The 22,928-nt window shown below is 38.3% G+C and overlaps 1 protein-coding gene across 1 annotated transcript; it reads left to right on the top strand.

Moving 5' to 3' along the window:
* Positions 1-20,255: 20,255 nt before the first annotated feature.
* On the top strand, positions 20,256-22,928 carry TEX13C (TEX13 family member C). The gene has a single exon (XM_023198820.1). The coding sequence runs from the start codon at positions 20,508-20,510 to the stop codon at positions 22,926-22,928; it is 2,421 nt and encodes an 806-aa protein (XP_023054588.1). The 5' UTR covers positions 20,256-20,507.

Below are 22,928 nucleotides of genomic sequence, written 5' to 3'. Positions count from 1 at the left end.
TATAGAGCAGCTCTCCTAATCAAAAAAGGAAAAAAAAAGAAAAAAGCTGTAAGAACAGGGCAGCTATAGGAATCTCAAGTATGCAAAATACGATTTCAATCCCATGGGTCTGTTTTTTTTTTCTCCCTTTCTCCCTCTTCTACCCACTGTTGGTTGCTTTCAGTGTTAGTTTCTTCCTTTCAGTCTTCTCCACTTTGTGGAGAAAATGGCCTCTGACACCCATAGAGTCATATTCTTATAGTTCCTTGACATCCCTACAATTCCATCACCAGAGGGAAGAGAGACACTTCCCTACCACATTCAGCTGAATAATCCTGAGGAAGACCTCAGATCAGTCTGGCTTGTTCATCCGTCGGCCAATCAGTGGGATCACACAGCTGGGTTGCTATGATGGTCTCAGCCTAGGTCACAGGCTCACTTCTTTTTATAAGATATGGGGCTGGGAGAATATCCTGAGCATGACAGAAACAGTAACTACCACAATGCCATAGCTTCATTTGCTTAATGCTATATCTATTACAATACAAATTTATTGATAAGATAGCAAAGATCCTCTCTGTTTCTCTTATTCTATGGTAATATTTGCAAGCTGAGTGGGCTACATAATTTGCAAGGCCTAGTAAAAAATGAAAATATGAGACTCCTTGTTCAAAAAGAAGAAAAATGTGTAGTTTGGGGTATTAAAATATAAATCTTTTTTAAAAAAACATTTCTTTTTTTTTTATTATTATACTTTAAGTTCTAGGGTACATGTGCATAACGTGCAGGTTTGTTACATATGTATACATGTGCCATGTTGGTGTGCTGCACCCATCAACTCGTCAGCACCCATCAATTAAAAAAATATTTCATTACTTATAAACTTAATGGGGTAGATACATGAATAACAAGATGAACTTAATGCAAAGAAAATAATATTTTGGTGTAATAATTTTATATAATATAATAAATAATCTTATTTATTTATTAATTGAGACAGGGTCTTGCTCTGTCACCCAGGCTGGAGTGCAGTGGTCTGATCTCAGCTTACTGCAACCTCTGCCTCCCAGGCTCAAGTGACCCTCCTACCTCAGCAACTTAAGCAGCTGGGACTACAGGTGTGTGCTGCCATGCTGGGCTACTTTTTCTATTTTTTCTAGAGACAGGGTTTCACCACATTGCTCAGGCTGATCTCAAGCTCCTGGGCTTAAGCAATCAGCCCGCCTTGGCCTCCCAAAGTACTGGAATTACAGGTGTGAGCCATCGCGCCCAGGCGGTTGTACTTTATTAATATAACATCTTGATCCATCATAAGATTTTTCTGGCTCACTTTTCTGTATACTTATTTATTAAGTCATCAAAATATATACTTTTAGCCACTTAACTTTCAATTGCTGTAACTGAAAGTGGTATCAGTTGTTCTTGGCAAATACAATAATGCAAATAATTTTTGATAATTTTTAAGTTTTTAGAAGGATCTTTCTGCTGATACAACTGTTAAGATTATTACATAGGCTATAATAATATTGAGATGATTTCTGATAAATTAGGTCTAAATATAAATTTTAGTACATGTAGAATTTATATTTCTTGCAGAACAATTTTTCTAAAAAGATTTAACTCTTCATTCAAATCAGTTTCATTTAAGTCTAAATTTAATTGTAAATATAAATTTATATGATGGAATTTTAATGTTTCTTCTGACATTTTCTGTAATTTGAGAAGGTGGTAGAAGAAACTGAAAGTGGTTACATGATTTATATCCAATTTAAAATGCCTGTTTATGCATTCTATTGCTATATATTTAATTACAAAGAAAAACAATTTTAAATTTTTCTCCCTTATTAATAATTGATTAATGTAAATCCTCTAATAAAAATCGTGTTCTTTAAATGTAATTGCTATTACTAAGTCCGTGGATATTCACTCCTTAATGTTGCAACAGTTTTCAAATTTAGAAATTCCATACACTTTAAAGAATTCTAATAATTTGTTGATATGTTTTATTGCAATGTCCATGTGTTTATTTTTGTTTTGTGATAATTCACTGGCAATGTTTACTGACTAAGCTCTGACAGTTCCCGCCCAGAGTTAGTATTTATACAGATGCTGCAGGGATGGGATGCGAGAACACGCAAGCCTATTTCCCATCTTGAGTCCCAACATTTCCCTTATATGGAACCCCTCCTTTTTCCCAGTGTGCAGCTATTCCTACCACCACTGATATTTCTACTGCTGCTGCAACCACCAGAGCTCCCTATCTGGACTCAGGTCATGGCCTGAGATTACTCCCCTAGGTCCCTGCAGAACCCTAACCTGTCCCAGGCCAGTGTATGTGTCTCAGGCAGCCAAGCTAACTTCTCAGCACTCACTATGCTCCTGGGTCTGAACTTGTGGTGTGTATGCTGCCACAAGGCATACCTTCTCTTCTCATGTGCATATTCCATTGTTCTATTGGAATTCACTTTCAAAAAACAAGGTCAAAGGCCAAATTATTAAGAATTTCATGAGGTGAAAGTAGTGTATGAAGTTAAGTGTGGGGCCCCTCCCAAGATCAGGCCCCATTTTCTCTACAGGTCTCATGCCCATTTTAAAAAAGGAAACTGCATCACAATAAAATTTTAGGAGCTCTACTGAGAGAACACAATGGGGAAGCTGTCATAGGATGGGTATAGACGTAAAGCAAAGAAAACATTTGATTGGTTACAGTTATACAGTTGTTACTATATTTGGTTTATCATGTTGAGAAGTCCCAAGTTGTATAATTATAAATCTGTTGGTTGCTTCTGATTGATTGAGCTTAAGTTTTTCTTTATTATAGGCATTTTAAATGAAGAGCTCAAGTTGAGCTTTTCTTATGTTTTCAAATCCAGCAAGATTGGGGTCACTTATGAAGCCTAACTTGCTTTGTCTACTCAATGATTCTTCAGGTCTCATCTCCATTTAAATTTACTTTAACACTCATAAAGCCTGTCTTGCGTGTGAGATGTGCTCACTTGAAAAACTGGTTCTTGTTTATTTTCTGAAGAACAAGTAGCTTCTCCAAAGTGCTTGAGAAATCCTTGATTTGATTTTGACTTATATAAGCATGTATCACACAAGTACACACACACACACACACACACTCTCTCTCTCTCTCTATCCGCCTACCTGAAAAAAAAAGTTGTGAAAGAATACTTAAACTTACTGCGTGACATGCACTTTTGTTTTTTAAAAATGCTGGTCCTTACCCACTAAAGGAATATATATATACACACACACATATACATACATGTATATATGTATATATTTTTTTTGAGACGGAGTCTCACTTTGTTGCCAGACTGGAGTACAGTGGTACGATCTTGGCTCACTGCAACCTCTGCCTCCCGGGTCAAGCGATTCTCCTGCCTCAGCCTCCTGAGTAGCTGGATCGTGTGCCACCACGCCCAGCTAATTTTTGTCTTTTTAGTAGAGACCAACGCATCCTGGTTTCTCTAGGACTTTCTTGACTTTAGCACCATAAATCCTGTGCCTCAGGAATCCCTTTAGTTCCAGGAAAAGCAGGAGGAGTGGTCACCCTACCTCCATGTCTTTATTCTAACCTTACAAATCCCCTTTTTTGTTTTAACTTCTTTTCAAATTCTGGCTTGAAGGTGTGACTTAAGAAGTCATTCTCCTCCAAGAAAATGTTTCTGACACTTCCAGGTAGAGGTAAGTGCCTTTTCCTCTCTGCTCCATTACAACATTCCGGGTATCATTTTACAGAATTTATCAAATTGTGTTTTAATTGTCTGCTTATTTTGTTGTTTGTCTTATTAGATAAGAGCTCCTTGGGGCAGGAAGTGCGTTTTCTTGTCTGTTTCCTTAGTGCCAAACATAGTGCTGGATATCTAATGAGTAATCAATAACATTTGTTGAAAAGATAACTGAAGCACTGGATTTAAAACTGCTCTTTGTCATGAAGATGGCAAAGGTGAACTAAGCATCAGTGGCCGATTATCCTTCACCTTCTTGGAAAATCAGATCGGATAATGTCAGCTTCCTTCAGAAACAGTAAACAAATTGACTTACTCTGTAAATGTTAAGAGTGAGTTCAACCTGTTCCTTATTTACTAGGTTCTTTATGTCACCCTAACTTTATTTTACTAAACAGGATATATTTTCTTTAAAACGGAAAGTAAAGTCATTACAGACAAAAAATAATGCTGCTTTCTTTCATTTTGATAACAGATTCGGTATCCCTGGACATAGTTGTAGAACTGTAATGTTACTGAAAACTCAACACTATAATGTGCATATAACACACTTAAGACTTTTAAAAAACCATGTTGGTGTCACTGTGAGTTAAGTTTAAAAATGAAGATAGGAGATTAAAGTTTGGTTTTAGACTCAATAAAAGTAAAATAAAGTTTTGTTTCAAAATTACCTATCTAATGCTGACATAAGGCTGATGGATGGAATCAGTTTATCTAGTGTGACAAAAATATCCTGGTTGAAAGGCTTTGATTTTCATGAAGGAAAGGAAATTGTGAAGGTCTTGGTTTACCCCAAGAAATTCAGCTTTGTGCACTGAAATGTATAATTACATAGATTATGAATTTTGTTTCATGACTGACCATAAAATTAGTATTGTAGACTTCAACATTGTTACAAGTTATACTGTTGAAAAATTAAAAAAATATGTTAGGTGAGGAACTATTTGTACAATTCTGATTCATTATGCACATTTGCAGTGACCAACTTCTCTTAAATATTTTCGTTGTTATACCTTAAGTCACTTCCTACTGGACTATTGCAATGACTTCTGATGCTAACTATCTGGAGTTAAGCAAAACCTCACCAGTTAAGGGCATAATCATCAACAAGACTGCTCTTACATCACATATCATTCACCAGCTCAGAGTTTCCCAGGCCACTCATACTCCTAACCAATGGGCTACAAATTCATGGTTTTCTACTATTCCCTCAGTTCCATAATTCACAAGAATGACTCAAAGAACTCAGAAAAGCATTATAATCATAATTACAGTTTTATAATAGCAAAAAGAATACAAATCAAGGCTAACTAAGACCATCTAAAAGAAGAGTAGCAAATATTGAAGTCTGAAAAGGTCCCAACTGTGAAGCTTCCAGTGTCTTCTCCGAGTAAGTCAGGACATATTGATGTGTAACAATATGTACAAAGCATCGCTAACCAGGAAAGTGCATCTGAGCTTCAGTGTCCAGACTTCTTGGAATTTCGTTATATAGGCATGATTGATTGAATTATTGACCACATGGTGACATAATACATTCTCCAACCCTAATCCCTCCCTAGAGGTCACATGGCTCAAAGTTCCAATTGTCTAACCATATGGACAGTCTTTCTGGCAAGGTCAACTCCCATCCTGTACTATCTTCTTTGCTTAAAGTATCTAGGAGTCCATAGTGAGTTCACCTCACTAACATAAACTACTAAGGGTCACCATGAATAATGAAGACACTCTTATCCTTGGGAAATTGCAAGAATTTAGAAACTACCTTCCAGGAACGGAGCACAAAGGTCAGCCAAATTCTTCATTATACTACAACTGTCATTGACAAATTGGAAAGTATTAAGATTTCTTATGTGTGTACAAGGCTAATATTCTTTATCTGTGGAGCACACTCCTTATTTTATATATTTTAAACAGAGTACACCAAGAGGACAACATTTTATTCATACATGGTTGCAACAATATTTTGATCTATTTTCTTGATTTCAGGTCAAGGAATAAAGATTTAGGCCACTAAAGCTTAATTCTGTATTAGTGTCCTTGTTTTATTGGACAACTTTTAGAAAAGCAAAAGCAAAATAGTTCCCTGTGTGCTTCACATTGTTCCATCTTTGTAATACCAAACTCTTGCCATACCTATGGAATATGCAACTGCTGAAATTGGATAGTTTTAGTGTTCTACTTTTTCCCTTTTATTGTCCCACCTTTTCTTCTTGCAAGGGTATTTATTTCCTCTGTTTATTTCATACCTTAATGGTTAATCTCAGATCCTCTGTAGCCAGACTCTCTAGGTTCAAATTCTTGGTCTTCTACTCATTAGTTGCATGACTGGTCAAATTACTTGGCTTTTCTATGTCTCAATTTTTTTCATCTATAAAACAAGGATAATAGTAATATTTACCTCATAGGGTTTTAGTAAAAATCCAATAAATAATACATGTAAAATACACAAAAAAGTTTTTGCAAAGTAGGTACTCAATAAATATTAGCAATTATACATTCAATTTGAGCATAATGGATATTTTGGTATTTTAAGGACAACCACCCCTCTATATAACTAAAAGTTTCATTTGAAACCAGCTAATCTAAACTTTCTTTACTTTCTTCTTTTTATACATTTCCGTCCTTTACTCTTTATATTAGTAATAATGTTTGTATTTTTTTTCTTTCAATTGTGAATGTAGGCAACCAACCTCAGATAGTTTATAAATAAAGAAACTGAAGACCAAGGGAGGCAAAATGACTTGCTTAAGGTCACACAGTGTGTGGCATAATTGAGATTGAGATTGGAATCCTTATTTCATGTTTCCAAGCCCATTGCTCTTTTCACCACATTGTACTGCATCAAGGTGACTGCAGTTTATATTTTCAAAGGTAATATCCCTCAGAATGCTGGGAAAGAAAGACTGAAAAGGCCTCATATGCTGAACAAAACTCAAGCTAGAAGTACTTTCACTGAGAATACCGAAAAGAGCATACCTCAGTTTCTCCAAATGTGAGTTTATGTGCAAAAGTTTGTGAAGAGAGTTTCTGTACATATTTCATGGTGAATATATTTTTATATTTTTATTTATGTTTTGCTTTGTTCCCCAAATTGACTCCTCTTTTCTTAAGAATATTTTCATTTTTTCTTTTGCTTTGGCTGTTGACAGATTTATTTTCAATTCAGTACAGCTCACTGAATTGCAAAGGAAAATAGCTAGTGTGAAAGTGTTACAGTACACCCACATAGACCTTCCACCTGGTTGCCTTATCCTTCCAAACAGGCATCACCACAAAGTAAGCCATGTTGCTCAAAAACAATGATGAAAGAAGAATGGTGACAGTCTGCTGAACTATTCTAATTCAAGTCTATCTTGAATGGTTTTCATGGCTGTTGTGATAAGGGCAAACCTGATCTTGTGATGAACAAGTCAGCACTTTTAAAGTAGATTCTGTGGAATGTAACTCCTTCTTAAATACTAATAAGTATTCCACAAAAATAAGTGGCAATTTTGGGGGGGCAAATACTCTTGGAAAAGCCTGAGTTTAGAAGGCTGTTTTTTTGTTTGCTTTATTTTTTGTTTTTGTTTTGTTTTGTTTCTTGACTTCTCTGAACCTTTAACAGGCTTTGAAACACATCTTCAGGAACGCTTTGGGAAACACTATATTAAGATTTTGTTAGTGCAGGGGTTCTTAACATAGAGTATAAATTTTTTTAACTGCAAAAAATTTCAGTTAAAACATTTTTTACCAAGGTAATTGTAGATTCACATGCAGTTGTAAGATACGTTGAAGTCCTGTGTACCCTTTACTCAGTTTATCCCAATGGTAATATCTTGCAAAACTATAGTACAATATCATAGCCCGGACATTAACATTTGCACAATCTATTATTCCTATTCATCTTTCTCCAGTTTTATACTTATATGAATGTGTCTTTGTGTGTGTGTCTGTATAGGTAAGTTTTATACAATTTTATTATATACATACTTTCACATATCTGGAGTCTATGACTTTTTATGGGGAAGTGGACACCTTTCTATGAAAATCAGTGGAGATTAGGAATAACAATGAGACCTTGGAATCTTAAAGGACGAGTAGCCGAGTGGTGGAGACAGCTTGGCATGGGTATTCCAAGCAAGGAGGGCCTCTGGAGCAAAGGTATTTATATTAATGGTGAGAAAACACAAGTAAAGTTGCTGGAGCATGGAGTGCAAGACAGGAAGTAGCACGAATTTAGATGAAAAAATTTGGTAGACATTATGTTGTCAGGGCTTTGCATACAAATGAAATTCAATTTTATCCTAAAGTCACTGGGGAGGCAGGGATAGGGTTAAAGTAGTGGAATTAACATGCTCGTTTTCATTTGTCTCAAGTCACTGGTGGTGTGGTTTGAAGTGGGTAAAACCAAAGGCAGGGAGATAGAAATAAAGATACAGGAAATTTGTGAAGGTAAGTTAAATAAACTAGGCTTATTTCTTCTGGAGAATGAATGGCTAAGGGATGACTTAGTCACAGTTTTCCAACATAAAGTTTATAATATGAAAGATTTTTTTCTAGTCTCTGATCATCAAAAAAAAAAAAAAAAAAAAAAAAAAAAAAAAAAAAAAAAAAAAAAAGGAAAAGAGGAAAGAAAATGATAAAAATGGAGAAGTTTAAGCTGGTTACCAAGCAAACTCTCCTAATCACTAGGATGATAAGTGGTATATTTAAAATCTTTATCTCCAGAGATTTTCACGAGGAGAATGATAGTGGTTGCATTACCACAGATAGATAACAACTTAACAAATGTCAGAGAGGTATGGATGTAAGGCTGCTGAGATTAATTAGTTAGTTAATTTTCTTTTTAACGTGACAAGATTGTCATGAGAGATAATTTCTTTTAAAAATCTGATGGCTTAACTATTATCATATGAAGGCTAGATTCAGATTGAGGGCTGCCACTTTCCTCAATCTGTGGTTTACTCATTCACTTGGTTTTAGGAAGGGGTCTGAACAAGTTAGGTGCTCCTATGAAACCCAGTTGTGCCTTGTCTTTCTTTGAGAAGGTGATCAACCAAGTAACATATATTTAATGACAATTTACTAAGTGCTGGGTAAAATACAAAGAGATTTAATGTGTAGTTTATGCTCTCTAGGAGTTGACCATTTACTTTAGGAATATAGAACATATGGATAGGTAACTAACAATATAAGAGATAATGTAAATTCAAACATAACTTGCGATTAGTCCATAAACTCCTGTTGAGTTATATTAACTTATAAACTACATTTAAAAATCAGTGTGTTACTGGAAGTTTCCCTAATGATGTCATTTCTGAGAAACTCAGGTCAACAGAAATGAATGCATTTTAGAATGGACAGTTAAACCTGACATACCTAGTTCTGCTATGTTAAAGGGTAAAAGGGTTAGAAATGAATAACAATGCCACAAATTTTATTTGAAAATTGAAGAATTAAATTAACATTTATTCCAAACATTATTCAGTTTGAGCACAAAAGGTTTATAGATTCATCAGAACAAAGATGTTCTAGAATATGTAATACCTACAATGTGTTTACTCTTCTAAAATAAGCATTTATAATTGTTTACATGTATGCGAGCTAAGAGGCAGTGTAGAGTGGTGGAAAGCGTAATGGACTGAGAATTAATCTTTTCCTTTAATTTTACTTCTGCCCCTAATTAGTTCTATGATTCTCCTGATTAAAATGCTGTTGTAGTAATAGCCATCTATTTTTTCCCAAGGCATAACAAACTGGATAAAGTCACCATTACTCTAAGCCTAAGAAAAATATTGAAATTTGCAAGCCAATTAAATGGAAAAAAATGATAAATGCAAAATAACACTGATGAATGGCCTAAAGACAAATGCCTAAATTAAATTCAGCTACCAGAAATGTTTGACATGATAGGTAATATGGCACTTGGAAGAGCATAAGTTTTATTATTATATGACAAATTTGAGGGAGAAGACCATAATAATAGGTAAAATTTTGATTCCCCTTTCGCTCAGGAAGCAGGGCTTTAGCAGTGCGATACATAAACCTCTTAGATATCACAATTTCATAAAAGGCTCAGAAAAAGGAGGAGGAAAGGGAAAGGGATAAAAAACATTTATTGAGTACTTATTATTTGTGGAAACCTTTACAATCCATTTTCACATGTACTATATTCTATGAATAAAATTATATAAACCAGTGTTTCCCAAACTTGTCAGGTCTTTATATTCATTTGAGACAATTGTTAAAAATGCAAATTCTCTGCCCTCAGCCTCTCTCCTGAATGATAGTTTCCAAAGGAGACAGACTGATAATCTATATTTGTTTGCATGTGTCTTAGGGGATTCTCACGATTAGGCAATTTTAGGAAATACTACAGTAGACTCTTAAAAGTAACAAAGTACATATCTAGAGACAGATATTCTCAATATTGCAAATACTACTACAATCACTATAGTTTCCCATGTACAAGTTCTACTTTGCTGGTTAAGAACCATCACTTTCTTGCATCTTCCCACTTTCTTTTCATTGCCATCACAAGCACTAGCAGTCGGATCTTTCGGGGTAATTATTTTTTCCATGAAAAAAACCCATACGTTTTATGACTTCTGAGGGAGGTCCTAAGCACAGGAGGAAAAGGGAACTATGAAGACACACTGATGCTAGGCATGCACTTCTCTGAGTAGACAAGTAACAAAAATGGGCATCTCACAGGTATAAATGCTGAGACTAATCTTATTTTTCATAAATCTATAATATGTTTGCTAAATATATGCTGACTGAAACTAGATGGAAAAATGAGTCTATAATACATCTGCCAAATCTTTAAAGGAGTGAAATGTTAAGTTGAAAGTGGTAAACCAGAGGAAAAGTCATTCTCTGTAAGATTTCTAACTTTCTGTAATGCAAAGAGATGAATTCAATCAGGGACTCTGTGGGACCACTTTTAACATTTCCCTGACTCAAATGAATTGGAAGATGTGTCATACTGATAAAAGAATGTGAGTTTTTAAAGGTGAGTGGGCAGGAAAGTCGTGAGTAAGATTTAGAGTAGGATACAGCATGCATTTGAGGAAAATAATCTCAATTATGCTCATAGGCTAATGGGTCTCTAGTTTATCAGTTTATCTAGCTTACATCTATAAAGAGGAGCTGTGAGTCTATCTAAATTTGCGTCTCTGGGGACCCAAGTACTATATTTCACAGCCACTTGTGATATTTTCTTTATAGCATTTGTCATGCATGCTGTATGCTTTTTGTTTATTATCTATGTCCACCTCTTTCATCTTTAAAACAAGATGCAAACTCCATGAGAGTAGGGACCATGTTTTTGGTTATCTTTGTTTGTTGTACTATATTATTTTTATTTATTAAATATTTAGTGAGTTTCTGATTGCCATAAAGACATCAACTTAGCATGCTACTCTAGTCAAAGGGTCAAAAAGTAATGAGCATAATGGTGGTGTATATTAACGTAAAAAATACAATATTCTACTTTGTATACTAAATTAGGGATTTACTCGCATATCTAGAAGATGTGTTTGAACTGGAGAAGAACTAAACTTAACAAGGAACAAGTGACAAGGATAATTAAGGAGAAAGATCTTCAAGAGTAGACTATAAAGAGCAGGATTGGCAGGGCGTGGTGGTTCACACCTATAATTCCAGCACTTTGGGAGGCAGAGGTGATTGGATCACACAGTCAGTAGATTGAGACCATCCTAGCTAACACGATGAAATCCCATCTGTACTAAAAAATACAAAAAATTAGCTGGGCGTGGTGACACATACCTGTAGTCCTATTTACTCAGGAGGCTGACGCAGGAGAATCACTTGAACCCGGGAGGCGGAAGTTGCGGTGAACCGAGATTGCACCACTGTTGCCTGGGCAACAGAGCAAGACTCCATCTCAAAATAAAATAAAAATAAAAAAAAGTAGGATTATTTTATCTGAGAAGATGGAAAATGAAGGCTAGACATTATAAAAGAGGAAAGAGTTTAGAGTTGTTCATCAAATCTGCATGTAATAACCAGGAGTTACCTTTCATGTTCCTGCATTCAATACACACGCATTGTGTAACAGGTACTGTGCTAAATGCTAGAGATACAAAGAAGAACAAGATAGAATAGACTAGTTTATAGAATAGTAGGAAATGGCCTTATGTGCAGATATCAAGAATGCTTCCTAGGTAAGATGACACCTAAACTGAATATTTAATTATTATTAGAAGTTAGCCAGGTAAAGAGTGTTTGAAACCAGGCAGAGAAGACAGCAGAAACAAAGCCAATTGCATGAGAAACAAGAAGACGTGTGAGGGATTATAAGCAATTTGGCATTCGGTTTGAATGTAGCATTTGATAAGGGAGTAGATAAAAATTAGATTGGTAAGGCCAACAGGGAAAATTGTGAAGTGCTTAAATAAGACATTAAGGGTGTTATAATACTCTAGGCAAATGCTGATAGTTTCTTTGAGTAGTGATAGTACAGCTGTTAAAGTAATAAAAAAAAAAGGAATATAAAGGAGGACATTGCCACTAATTGGATATAGGGACAGGGAAAGAGAGAGAGGAGGCTATATGACTTTAAAATTTCTAGTTTTGGTAATTGGGTGGATGATGGCAACAGACAATGCATCCTTACAGGAACAGGATAGGATGTGATATGGGATGTAAAGATGAATTCAGTTTGTGCCATTAAGGTTCCTGTGAGTCATTTGAGGAATTCAGCATATAGTTTAGTACAAGTCTTAAGCCTGAATGAGAGACATAGGTTAGAGATATAGGTGTAGGAGTTATCAGCATATAGGTAACATTTGAGAACTTGAGCATAAATTTGATCACGTGGAAAAAGGTGTAAAGTGAGACGATCAGAGGAACAACACTGACTCTGGGGAACATCACTATTTATTGAGCAAATATGAGAATGAGGAGCTCATAAAAAAAAAAAAAAAAAAAAAAAAAACCCGAAAAAGAATGGTTGGAGATATGCTATGTTAACTAGAGGAGTTTGATTTCCTGGAGTTCAAAAGTGAAGAAGTTTAAAAAAGAGAGAGTGATTATCAGTACCATATTCAATCAGAAGATCCAGATTGAAAATAATCTCCCTTGGATCTTACAATTAAGAAGCAGTTTGCAACCTTCGTGAGATCAAACAAGGTAGAGCAATGTGTATAGGATCCAGAATCCAGGAAATTGAGGATTGAGTGGGATACTAAGATAATAATATTTAGGATAAATAGAAGGATGTTCTCTCCCTTTCTTTTACAAACAGCAGACAGAGGAGTACAAGAATTTCTAACTTCTAAAACAAGATACAAATTGAAAAAACTCATTTTTTAGATAATTTTGTGAGTTGCAGATCTATAATATTTGTTATTAAAAAGGTTATTTGTGAGAATATTATTAACTTGTGAAATTGATAGATGGCAAAGGAATTTTTTATGTTTTTAATCATAACATATACCTGTAGGACCATTTGTAATGTAGTCTTTGTTGATACCAAATGGATTAATATCACTCATAATTTGTGCTACTGACATACAACTACAGGGGCAGGGATGGCCCCTGTATGCATCTTAATTTTTTGTGTATGCATCTTAATTTTTTGTGTATGCATCTTAATTTTTTGTGTATGCATCTCAATTTTTTGCCAAATTAAAACACAATCTGGGAAGGGTAATCCAATATCTCTAGCTCTCTGACAATTAATAATGAGAGAAAAACAGCAGAACAACAGAAGGGGTGGAATAAAAAAAGCTCTTCTTGGAAATACAACACAGCAAGCTTGCCACTACAAATATTACCGATGATAACTGAAATAGGTGACTCAAAAGCAATAGTATTGTATTACAGTGATTTAAAATTAAGTGTAATGCTCATTACAAATACAAGGTCAGTTCTTGTGGAAGAACATAATGGAGGTGTATTGCTTTAGTAGAATGTTGGCAGTACTACAGCATGTAACCAAACTTTTATTTTTTGTACAATTGCTACCACAGGCATACCTTGTTTTATTGTACTTTACTTTACTGTACTTCACAGATACTGTGAGTTTTTTCTTTTTCTTTTTCATGAATTCAGGATTTGTGGCAACTCTGCATCAAGCAAGTCTATCAGTGTTAGTTTTCAAACATTATGCGTTCACTTAATGTCTCTATGTCACATTTTGGTCATTTTCACAATAGTTCAAAATTTTTCATTATTATTTGATCTGTTATGGTGACCAGTGATCTTTCATGTTACTATTTAGATTGTTTTAAGACACCACAAACTGCACCCACATAAGAAGGCAAACTGAATTGATAAAGGATGTTTGGATTCTGACTGCTCCACTTACTAGCCATTGCTCCTTCTCTTTTCCTCTCCTGAGGTCTCTCTGTTCCGTAATAGAGAGGCCAATTAATAAATGACAATGGTCTCTAGGTGTTTTAGTGAAAGGAATATTTGCACATCTCTCACTTTAAATCAAAAGCTAAAAATGATTAAGCTTAGTGAGGAAGGTATGTCGAAAACTGAGATAGGCTGAAAGCTGGCCTTTTGCACCAAACAGATAGTCAAGTTGAGAATAGAAATGAAAAGTTCTTGAAGGAAATTAAAAGTGTTACTCCAGTGAGCACATGAATGATAAGAAAGCAACACAGCCTCATTATTGATCTGGAGAAAGTTTCAGTGGCATGGATAGAAAATCAAACCAGTCATGACATTCCCCTCAGCCACAGCCTAATCCAGAGCAAGGCCCTAACTTTATTCAATTCCATGAAGGCTGAGAAAGGTGAAGAAGCTGCAGAAGAAGTGTTTGAAGCTAGCAGAGGTTGGTTCATGAGTTTTACGGAAAGAAGTCATCTCCATAACATAAAAGTGCAAGGTGAAGCATAAAGTGTTGATGTAGAAGCTGTAGCAAGTTAGCCAGAAGATGTAGGTAAGATCATTGATGAAAGTGGCCACACTAAACAGATTTTCAATGTAGACAAAATCTTATATTGGAAAAGGATGCCATCTAGGACTTCCATAGCTGGAGAGAAGCAGTCACTGCCTGGCTTTAAAGTTTCAAAGGATAGGCCAACTTTCTTGTTAGGGGCTCATGCAGCTGATGACTTCGAATTGAAGCCAATGCTCATTTACCATTCTGAAAATCCTAGGTCCCTTAATAATTATGCTAAATCTACTCTGCCTATGCTCTATAGATGGAACAACAAAGCTTGAATGGAAGCACATCCGTTTACAACATGTTTTACCAAATATTTTAAGTCCACTGTTGAGATCTACTTCTCAGAAAAAAAGATTCCTTTCAAAATATTACTGCTCCTTGACAATGCACCAGATTATCCAAGGACCCTGATGGAGATGTACAAGGAAGTGAATGTTGTTTTCATGCCCACGGACACAACATCCATTCTGCAGTCCATGGATCAAGGAGTAATTTTTACTTTTACATCTTATTTAAGAAATACATATTGTAAGGCTATAGCTGCCATAGTGATTCCTCTGATGGGTCAGATCTAAGCCAATTGAAAACCTTCTGGAAAGTATTCACAATTCTAGAATTACATTGGTTATTTATGGGAGGAGGTAAAAATACCAACATTATCAGGAGTTTGGTATAAGTGGATTCCAACACTTATGAATGAATTTATGGTGTTCAAGACCTCAGTGGAGGAAGTAACTGCAGATGTGGTGGAAACAGAAGAGAATTAGAATTACAGGTGGACCCTAAAGATGTGACTGAATTGCTGCAATTTCATGATAAGACTTTAATGGATGAAAAACTATTTCTTATGCACGAGCAAAGGAAGTGGTTTCTTGACATGGAAACTACTTGTGAAGAAGTTGTGAACATTGTTGAAATGACAACAAAGGATTTAGAATATTATACAAACTTAGTTGATAAAGCAGCAGCAAGGTTAAAGAGGATTGACTCCAATTTTGAAAGAAATTCTACCGTGGGTAAATGCTATGAAAAATCACTGTATGCTACAGAGAAATCTTTCATGAAAGGAAAAGTCAATTCATGTAGCAAACTTTATTACTGTCTATTTTAAGAAATTTCCCTAGGCACCCCACCCTTCAGCCACCACCACCCTGATCTGTTAGCCACCATCATCAGTGCTGAGGCAATACCATTCACTGGCAAAAAGGGTATTACTCACTGAAGGCTCAGATGATTGTTAGCATTTTATTTTTTAGCAATAAGCATTTTTTATTAGGGTATATACATTGCTTTATACAATGCTATTGCATGCTTAATAGACTACAGCATATTATAAACATAACTTTTATATGCACAGGGCAACAAAAAATTTGTGTAATTTGCTTTATTGTGATATTCACTTTATTTTAGTGGTCTGGAACCAGACCCACAGTATCTCTGAGGTATACTTCTATTTGTAATTTCAGCTATTTTGAAGGGCCTTCAAACAAATGAAAACTGTTACAAATAACATCATATATTTGATCCTCTCTGAAATTATAGTGATTACCTTGATCAGTCTAGGTCAAGGAAGTAAACCTGTGACTTTGTGAATCATGACATAGAGTCGTCTCATAAGGTAGATGTACCTTAGTACGGATACCCCATTCCAAGGTATGCTCCTCAGTTCCATAAGTAAGATGCTCAATTTGGTCAGATACTTAAACAATACCAGTCTCTCAGAGAGTAGCTTACAGCAGTTTAATACAAAAGGGATCAATATATAAATCTGAGTGTTGTCTTGTTTTTCTTTTTCAATAAACATAACTGTCAAAAAGACTGCAGCACGTAGGATAATGATCACTGAGTTTCCTCCATAATTATAAGTTATACTGGAACATACAATTATCAAGAGACATAGGTCAACATGTAATGAGAAAAACTGGGATTTTGCTCGAGTGATTTTCATAGATATTTGTCATGAAATTTTTGTGGCTTAATGCGTCTATCACTACAGGGATAGATCTGGCTAGAGGACTGGAATGTTCTTATCCATTGGCTAGAACATCTTCTATGTTGGAAAGGTTCGTAATATCAGTTTCAATTTGTACTCTCTGATTCCTGTTTTCTATGTTTCAAATTGATCACTCCTCTTCATTTGACTCATTTTTTAGATACATTTGGGCTACCTAACAGGTTATAGGCAAGTTTTGCTCTTTTTGGCTTTGGATTAAAAGACATATTTGTTCAGTATAAGTTTTGCACATGTATTATCATGTCTACAGTATGTTGATTCTGTTAGCTTGAGTCTCAGAGTTATGAGGAAATGTGCCATTCTGGCTGTAGAGTTTAATCTTAAGATCATGGATTTTGATCAGGTTTTAATTCTGGCTTCCTAGAATTAAAACACTAGCTGTGGGTCCTTGTAAATGTTATTTCACTCTCTTAAGCCCCAATTTACTTATTTCAAAAATGGAAGTAATACTGCTACTTAACTCACACGGTTGTGGTGATGATTGCATAAGATGATGCATACAAAATATCCACAGGGCCTAGCACATTGTAAGCGCTAAGAAGGTATTCATTATTTATTACTGTATAAAAAACTCGGAAGAAAAACTTTTTATTAGCACCATTATTATTGCTTATAAGATGAATATGTAAAAGACTACAGAAAAGAATTGGTGAGCAACTTTAGTGTTAGTTTATAGGAAATCATTTCTACCTTCACTTAATATGCAACAATGATTAGCGCCAATTTGAAAATTAGAGCTGGCAATATTGATAACTGCTTATCTTACACCTGAGTGCCTTTTTATATGTCTAGAAAAACAGTTCTGCTCCTTATATTTATTCAACACTTGGCAAGTTGAACCATCCAAGTATGAAAATACTATTTTCAGGGAAAGCTGTTATCTGTTTATCTATATACAGTGATAAATACATTAAGTTTTTAAACATATTTCTGAGTTACATTAAATTTTTCCATTGCTAAACTAAGAAGATATTATTATTATATACAAAATCATTTACCCTCATAATTATGTCCTCCTAATATGAGTTTTAATATTTCTGTATATTCCAAATATAGAAATTATGTTTCATTTCTAATCAGAGGCAGATGATGCTTTCAGTACCGAGAAGCCAACATAGATCCTGGAAATATCACAAATGCCAGCACACACATGGTGTCTACTTGGTACAAATGCCAGCACACACATGGTGTCTACTTGGTGGTGTCAGATGTTTAGCTCTAGCAAAGAGCATCCATGGAAATAGCTGAAAAATAGAAGGCAGGTAGGTGGGGGACCAGATACCAGCTTCTAAAATCATAATGGAATGAAACCACAAGAGGCAGTTGTCCCATGAATTGAGAAATACAGTTCAACTGGATATGGCAGAACAGGGTGACCTGGTACAAATCTTGGCCAACCAGCCAATTGATAAATAATAGAGAAACATCTTTTATCAATTTTAGGTTAATTTTCCTCCTCACTGTCCTCATCTAAATCCTACCCATTGTTCAAACTCCAGTTTAAGTCTCATTTTATTTAATAGTAATATGGGTGATGACGAAAGTAGTATTAACATATATGTTCTTATTTCATCTTTGCAACAACTCTTCAAGGAAGTGGATCCTCAGAAATGTTAAGAAACTTGACAAGCTATTTGTCCAAAGTAGTATTGATGAGTTTAGGACTTGTGGAGAAAACAGTTTTTATGCAAGATTCATGTGAAAGTTTGTAGGAAGTTTTTGGCTAGGTGAGTCTCAAGTTGGAGGGGCAAAGCATGACTATACATAAAATTTTGGAAATCTTTAGAATTAATATGATAGCTTATAACAAGAGAATAGATGAGATCACACAGAGAGAGTCTCTGGAATAAGGGAGGGTGTCTGAGGTCTGAGGGATCTTAGGACAAAAGTCAGGAAGACACCGGTATTTAAAAGGTGAATGAAAGCACAGCAAGCAGCATAAAGAAACTAAGAAGGAGCAGCTAGAGGGGAAAAAAATCAGTAGAGTTTGGTGTCACAGAAGAAAAGAGAGGACTGAATTTCAAAAAGGGATTGGTTAGAAGAGTCAAAGTCTACAGAAAGGTCAAGTTAAAAGAAACTTGTACTACCGGGTGGGGAAAGAAATTTGAACATACTCATACTGTGATGGGAAGGAGCCAGTGAAGAGGAAGAGACTGAAACAGAGAAGAAAATGGAGTGCTATGAATGGATCAAACTCCCTGAGGAGATGGGAGAGGCTGGTATCCAAACCACAGGTAAAGAATTTAGTTTTAAAGTTGAGAAGAGAAAAATCCTTCCTGTTAGAGTGAATGAGGCAGGAACTATGCGGGAGGCTTCAGGACAGTATGGCTACTGAGAGGTATAAGAGAAGGAACTGAACAAACAGCAGCCTTCCTTCCCCCACATCATAACAGAAAATTTCTTCATATGGCTTTTGGTATCCTCTTGAAAGCCCTCAGAAACATCTGAGATCCAACATCTTTACTAGTATTCACTTTTCTCACACATGTTCACACACGTTTTCTCATCATTCATCAGAGCATTCCATTTCAGGATGCTGAGGAAACAAAAATATCTTACAGCCGTCTGAACTAGGTGAAGTATATAGTCCCAGAGAGACATGAGTATGGGACTTTAATCATATCCTCTGTATCCATGTCTGTAGGCACTTATTTAAAGTCATTTTGTTTTTGACAAGTTGTCTTACCCATTATCTTTATGTTTTTAAAATTTGTAACACAAATAATAGTGTATAGTCAATTAACAGTTTATGCTATTTTAAGGTAAATTTTGAATAAATAACTCAAGAACTCTCTTAAAAAGTACTTGTAACTGTCAATTGGGGTATATATATTAGGACAACTTAAATTTATACTCTGACATTACAGTCCTCAAATTTGGCCCAAATAAACTCACTACTTATATTAACTTTGCTTCAGTTTCTTCCTTTTGGGTTGACCAGGCTAAGTTCTGAAATGTCTTCTCCTTTTCACCGAATCAGTTCATGCATCCTAGTAGTGGCCTCCTGTTTTTTGATAGCTCCCTGTCTTCCCAGAACATCTTGGTCTGGCTTCCCTTCCTGCCTTATCCACTCAGCCATGGTAGTGGTGCTTTTTCTACTGTCCCTGGTTAGCCTTCACCAGTGGTTTGACTCTTGTAATCCCTCTAACAGCTGCCAGCCTCTCACTTCACTCATGTACAGGGTATACAACTGAGCCTGGTTCCCACTGTTGGCCCAATAAGGGCATCTACTCCACCAGCTTGTACCCTATTCATTTCCCTGAACTGGGAGCCTTGCAACTTTATTCTCTTCCATCTACACCTACATCCCCCTACTCTTCCAGTCCCCCAACGCCACCCAGAAGGTCTTTGAGTTCCTTTAACCCACCTTCCCTTTCAGAGCAGAAGTGTGTGTGTGTGTGTGTCTGTGTGTGTATGTACGTGTGTGTGTGTTTGGGGGTCCATTCCACTCCGGGTGTGCAAATAGCCACTCTATCATCTCCAGAAAACCTGCCCTACCCTCTCCTTCTCTGGGCGCACTGCAGTTCCCAGCTCAGCCACTTGGCGATTCTCCATTCAAGATGTGCCTTCCCAAAGGAAGCTGGTCCCAGCAGGCCTTGCGGCATGACTCAGCTTTTCTCTGTGACGTGTCGCGGAGTCGCCCATAGGGTTCGGTGTGGTGAGGGGGGCCTGCTTCTCTCTTTGTGAGAACAAGGGAGTGAGGGAGGAAGGAGGCCGAGGAGGAGGCCAGGACTGAGCAAAGACTAAAGTAAGACTGAAAGGGGAGGTGAGGGGCAGACTGGTTGGTGGCAGCAGCCTGTACCGGAAGCGCCGGCGGCAGCGGAGGGGACACACCGTGAGGCAGCTACTTTACTAGGCCGCAGCCGCCATGGCGATGAATTTTGGGGACCATGCCAGTGGTTTCCGCCACAATGATGTGATCAGGTTCATCAACAATGAAGTCCTCAGGAACGGCGGCGGCCCAGCCTTTTACGTGGCCTTCCGCTCGCGGCCGTGGAACGAGGTAGAGGACCAGCTTCGGGCCATTGTGGCCGACCCACGGGTGCCGCACGCCATCAAGAGGGCCTGCACCTGGAGCGCATTGGCTTTGAGCGTGCAAGTGGCCACGAGGCAGCGGGAGCAGCTGCTGTGCCAGGTTCGGCGGCTGCAAGGGCATGTGGAGGAGCGCCAGGCGGCCTCCTGGGCTCTAACCTCCCAGCTGCAGCAGCTGCGCCTGGAGCATGAGGAGGCGGCAACACAGCTGCACCTCACGCAGGCTGCCCTGCAGCAGGCGCTGAATGAGCGTGATGGGTTATGCGGGAGGCTGCACGAAGTTGAGAGATCCATGCAGGTCTATCCGATGCCTCAGGATTTTGTACCTGGTCCAGAAGCTGGCCAGTATGGGCCTGTGGCCGGGACTTTAAATGCAGAACAGAGTGAGGCGGTGGCCACAGAGGCACTGGGAATGCCACATTCGGAAGCCCAGATAGCAGCCCCAACAGCTATGTTTTACACACCTGAACCCCAGAGTGGCTGGGTCCAGGGCATGCAACCCCTTCTGCCAATGCAGGTGCCTCATCCAGTCCCATTCCATGTGCCTTCACCAATGGGACTGCCATACTCAACACCTCTACCACCTCAGGTAGTAATGGAATCAGCAGCAGCAGTTGCACCACAGATGCCTCCTGCGGGAATCTATCCACCTGGTCTTCGGGCCACAGTGGGGTCCCAGGAGGAGACTGCCCCTCTGTGGGACCAGAGGTGCCATGGCCAGGATGGATATCCTGAGAATTTCCAGGGGATATATCACCCAGGGGATAACAGAAGCTGCAGCCAAAAGGAAGGTTCTGAGTGTCCCCAAGGAATGACCTCCCAAGGGGACAGCAGCAGCCACAGCCTGAAGAAAGATCCAGTGATGCAACAGGGCACAGCTCCTCCAGAGTTCAGCAACAGCCACAGCCTGCAGAAAGATCAAGTGATGCCCAAGGAGATATTCCCCCTAGGGGACAGCAACAGCCACAGCCTGAAGAAAGATCCAGTTGTGCCCAAGGAGACAGTCCCCCTGGGGGATAACAACAGCCACAGCATGAAGAAAGATCCAGTGATGCCCCAGAAGATAGTCCCCCTGGGAGATAGCAGCAGCCACCACCTGAAGAAAGATGCAGTGATGCCCCAGAAGATGGTCTCCCTGGAGGACAGCAACAGCCACAGTCTGAAGAAAGGTCCAATGATGTGCCAGGAGATGGTCCCCCAGGGGGACAACAGTCATAGCCTGAAGAAAGATCCAGTGGTGCCCCAGGGCACAGCTCCCCTGACATTTAGCAGGAGGCACAGCCTGAAGAAAGAGCCAGTGATGCCCAAGGAGATGGTCCCCCTGGGAGACAGCAACAGCCATAGCCTGAAGAAAGATCCAGTGGTGCCCCAGGGCACAGCTCCCCTGATCTTAAGCAGGAGACACAGCCTGAAGAAAGAGCCAGTGATGCTCAAGGAGATGGTCTCCCTGGGGGGCAGCAACAACCAAAGCCTGAAGAAAGATTCAGTGGTGCCCCAGGGGACAGCCTCCCTGGGGTTTAGCAGGAGCCACAGCCTGAAGAAAGACTTAGTGATGTCCATGGAGATGGTCCCCCTGGGGGACAGCAACAACCATAGCCTGAAGAAAGATCCAGTGATGCCCAAGGAGATGGTCCCCCTAGGGGACAGCAACAGTCACAGCCTGAAGAAAGATCCAGTGGTGCACCAGGAGATGGTCCCCTTGGGGGACAGCAAGAGCCACAGCCTGAAGAATGATATAGTGACACCCAAGGAGATGGTCCCCCTAGGGCACAGCGACAGCCACAGCCTGAAGAAAGATCCAGTGGTGCACCAGGAGATGGTCCCCTTGGGGGACAGCAACAGCCGCAGCCTGAAGAAAGATCCAGTGGTACACCAGGAGATGGTCCCCCTGGGGGACAGCAACAGCCACAGCCTGAAGAAACATTCAGTGATTCCCCAGGGCACAGCCTTGCTGAGATTTAGCAAGAGCCACAGCCAGATGGAAGATCAGGAGATGCCCCAGGCAACCCCTCTGGAGGATAGCAAGAGCCATGGTGTGAAAAGTAGCCCATGGAAACACCAGCCTCAGGGGCAGAAGGTCAAGCAACGAAAAAGGAAAAAGGCCTCAGAATCCCAGCAACAGAAGCCTGCCTCCTGCTCCAGCCCAGTGAATTGGGCCTGCCCATGGTGTAATGCCTTGAATTTTCCACGGCACAAGGCCTGCTATAAATGCAAGAGAGTCCGTATGCCAGTTGAGAATGGCATTGACCCAGTGTAA

Source organism: Piliocolobus tephrosceles, chromosome 12 (genome assembly GCF_002776525.5).
Source record: "Piliocolobus tephrosceles isolate RC106 chromosome 12, ASM277652v3, whole genome shotgun sequence".
NCBI classification, from domain to species: domain Eukaryota; kingdom Metazoa; phylum Chordata; class Mammalia; order Primates; family Cercopithecidae; genus Piliocolobus; species Piliocolobus tephrosceles.
This window is presented reverse-complemented; position numbering and strand designations above follow the sequence as displayed.

What these genes read in the sequence shown, in the direction of transcription:
- TEX13C (XM_023198820.1), top strand. Translation starts at nt 20,508, where the DNA reads ATGGCGATGAATTTTGGGGACCATGCCAGTGGTTTCCGCCACAATGAT.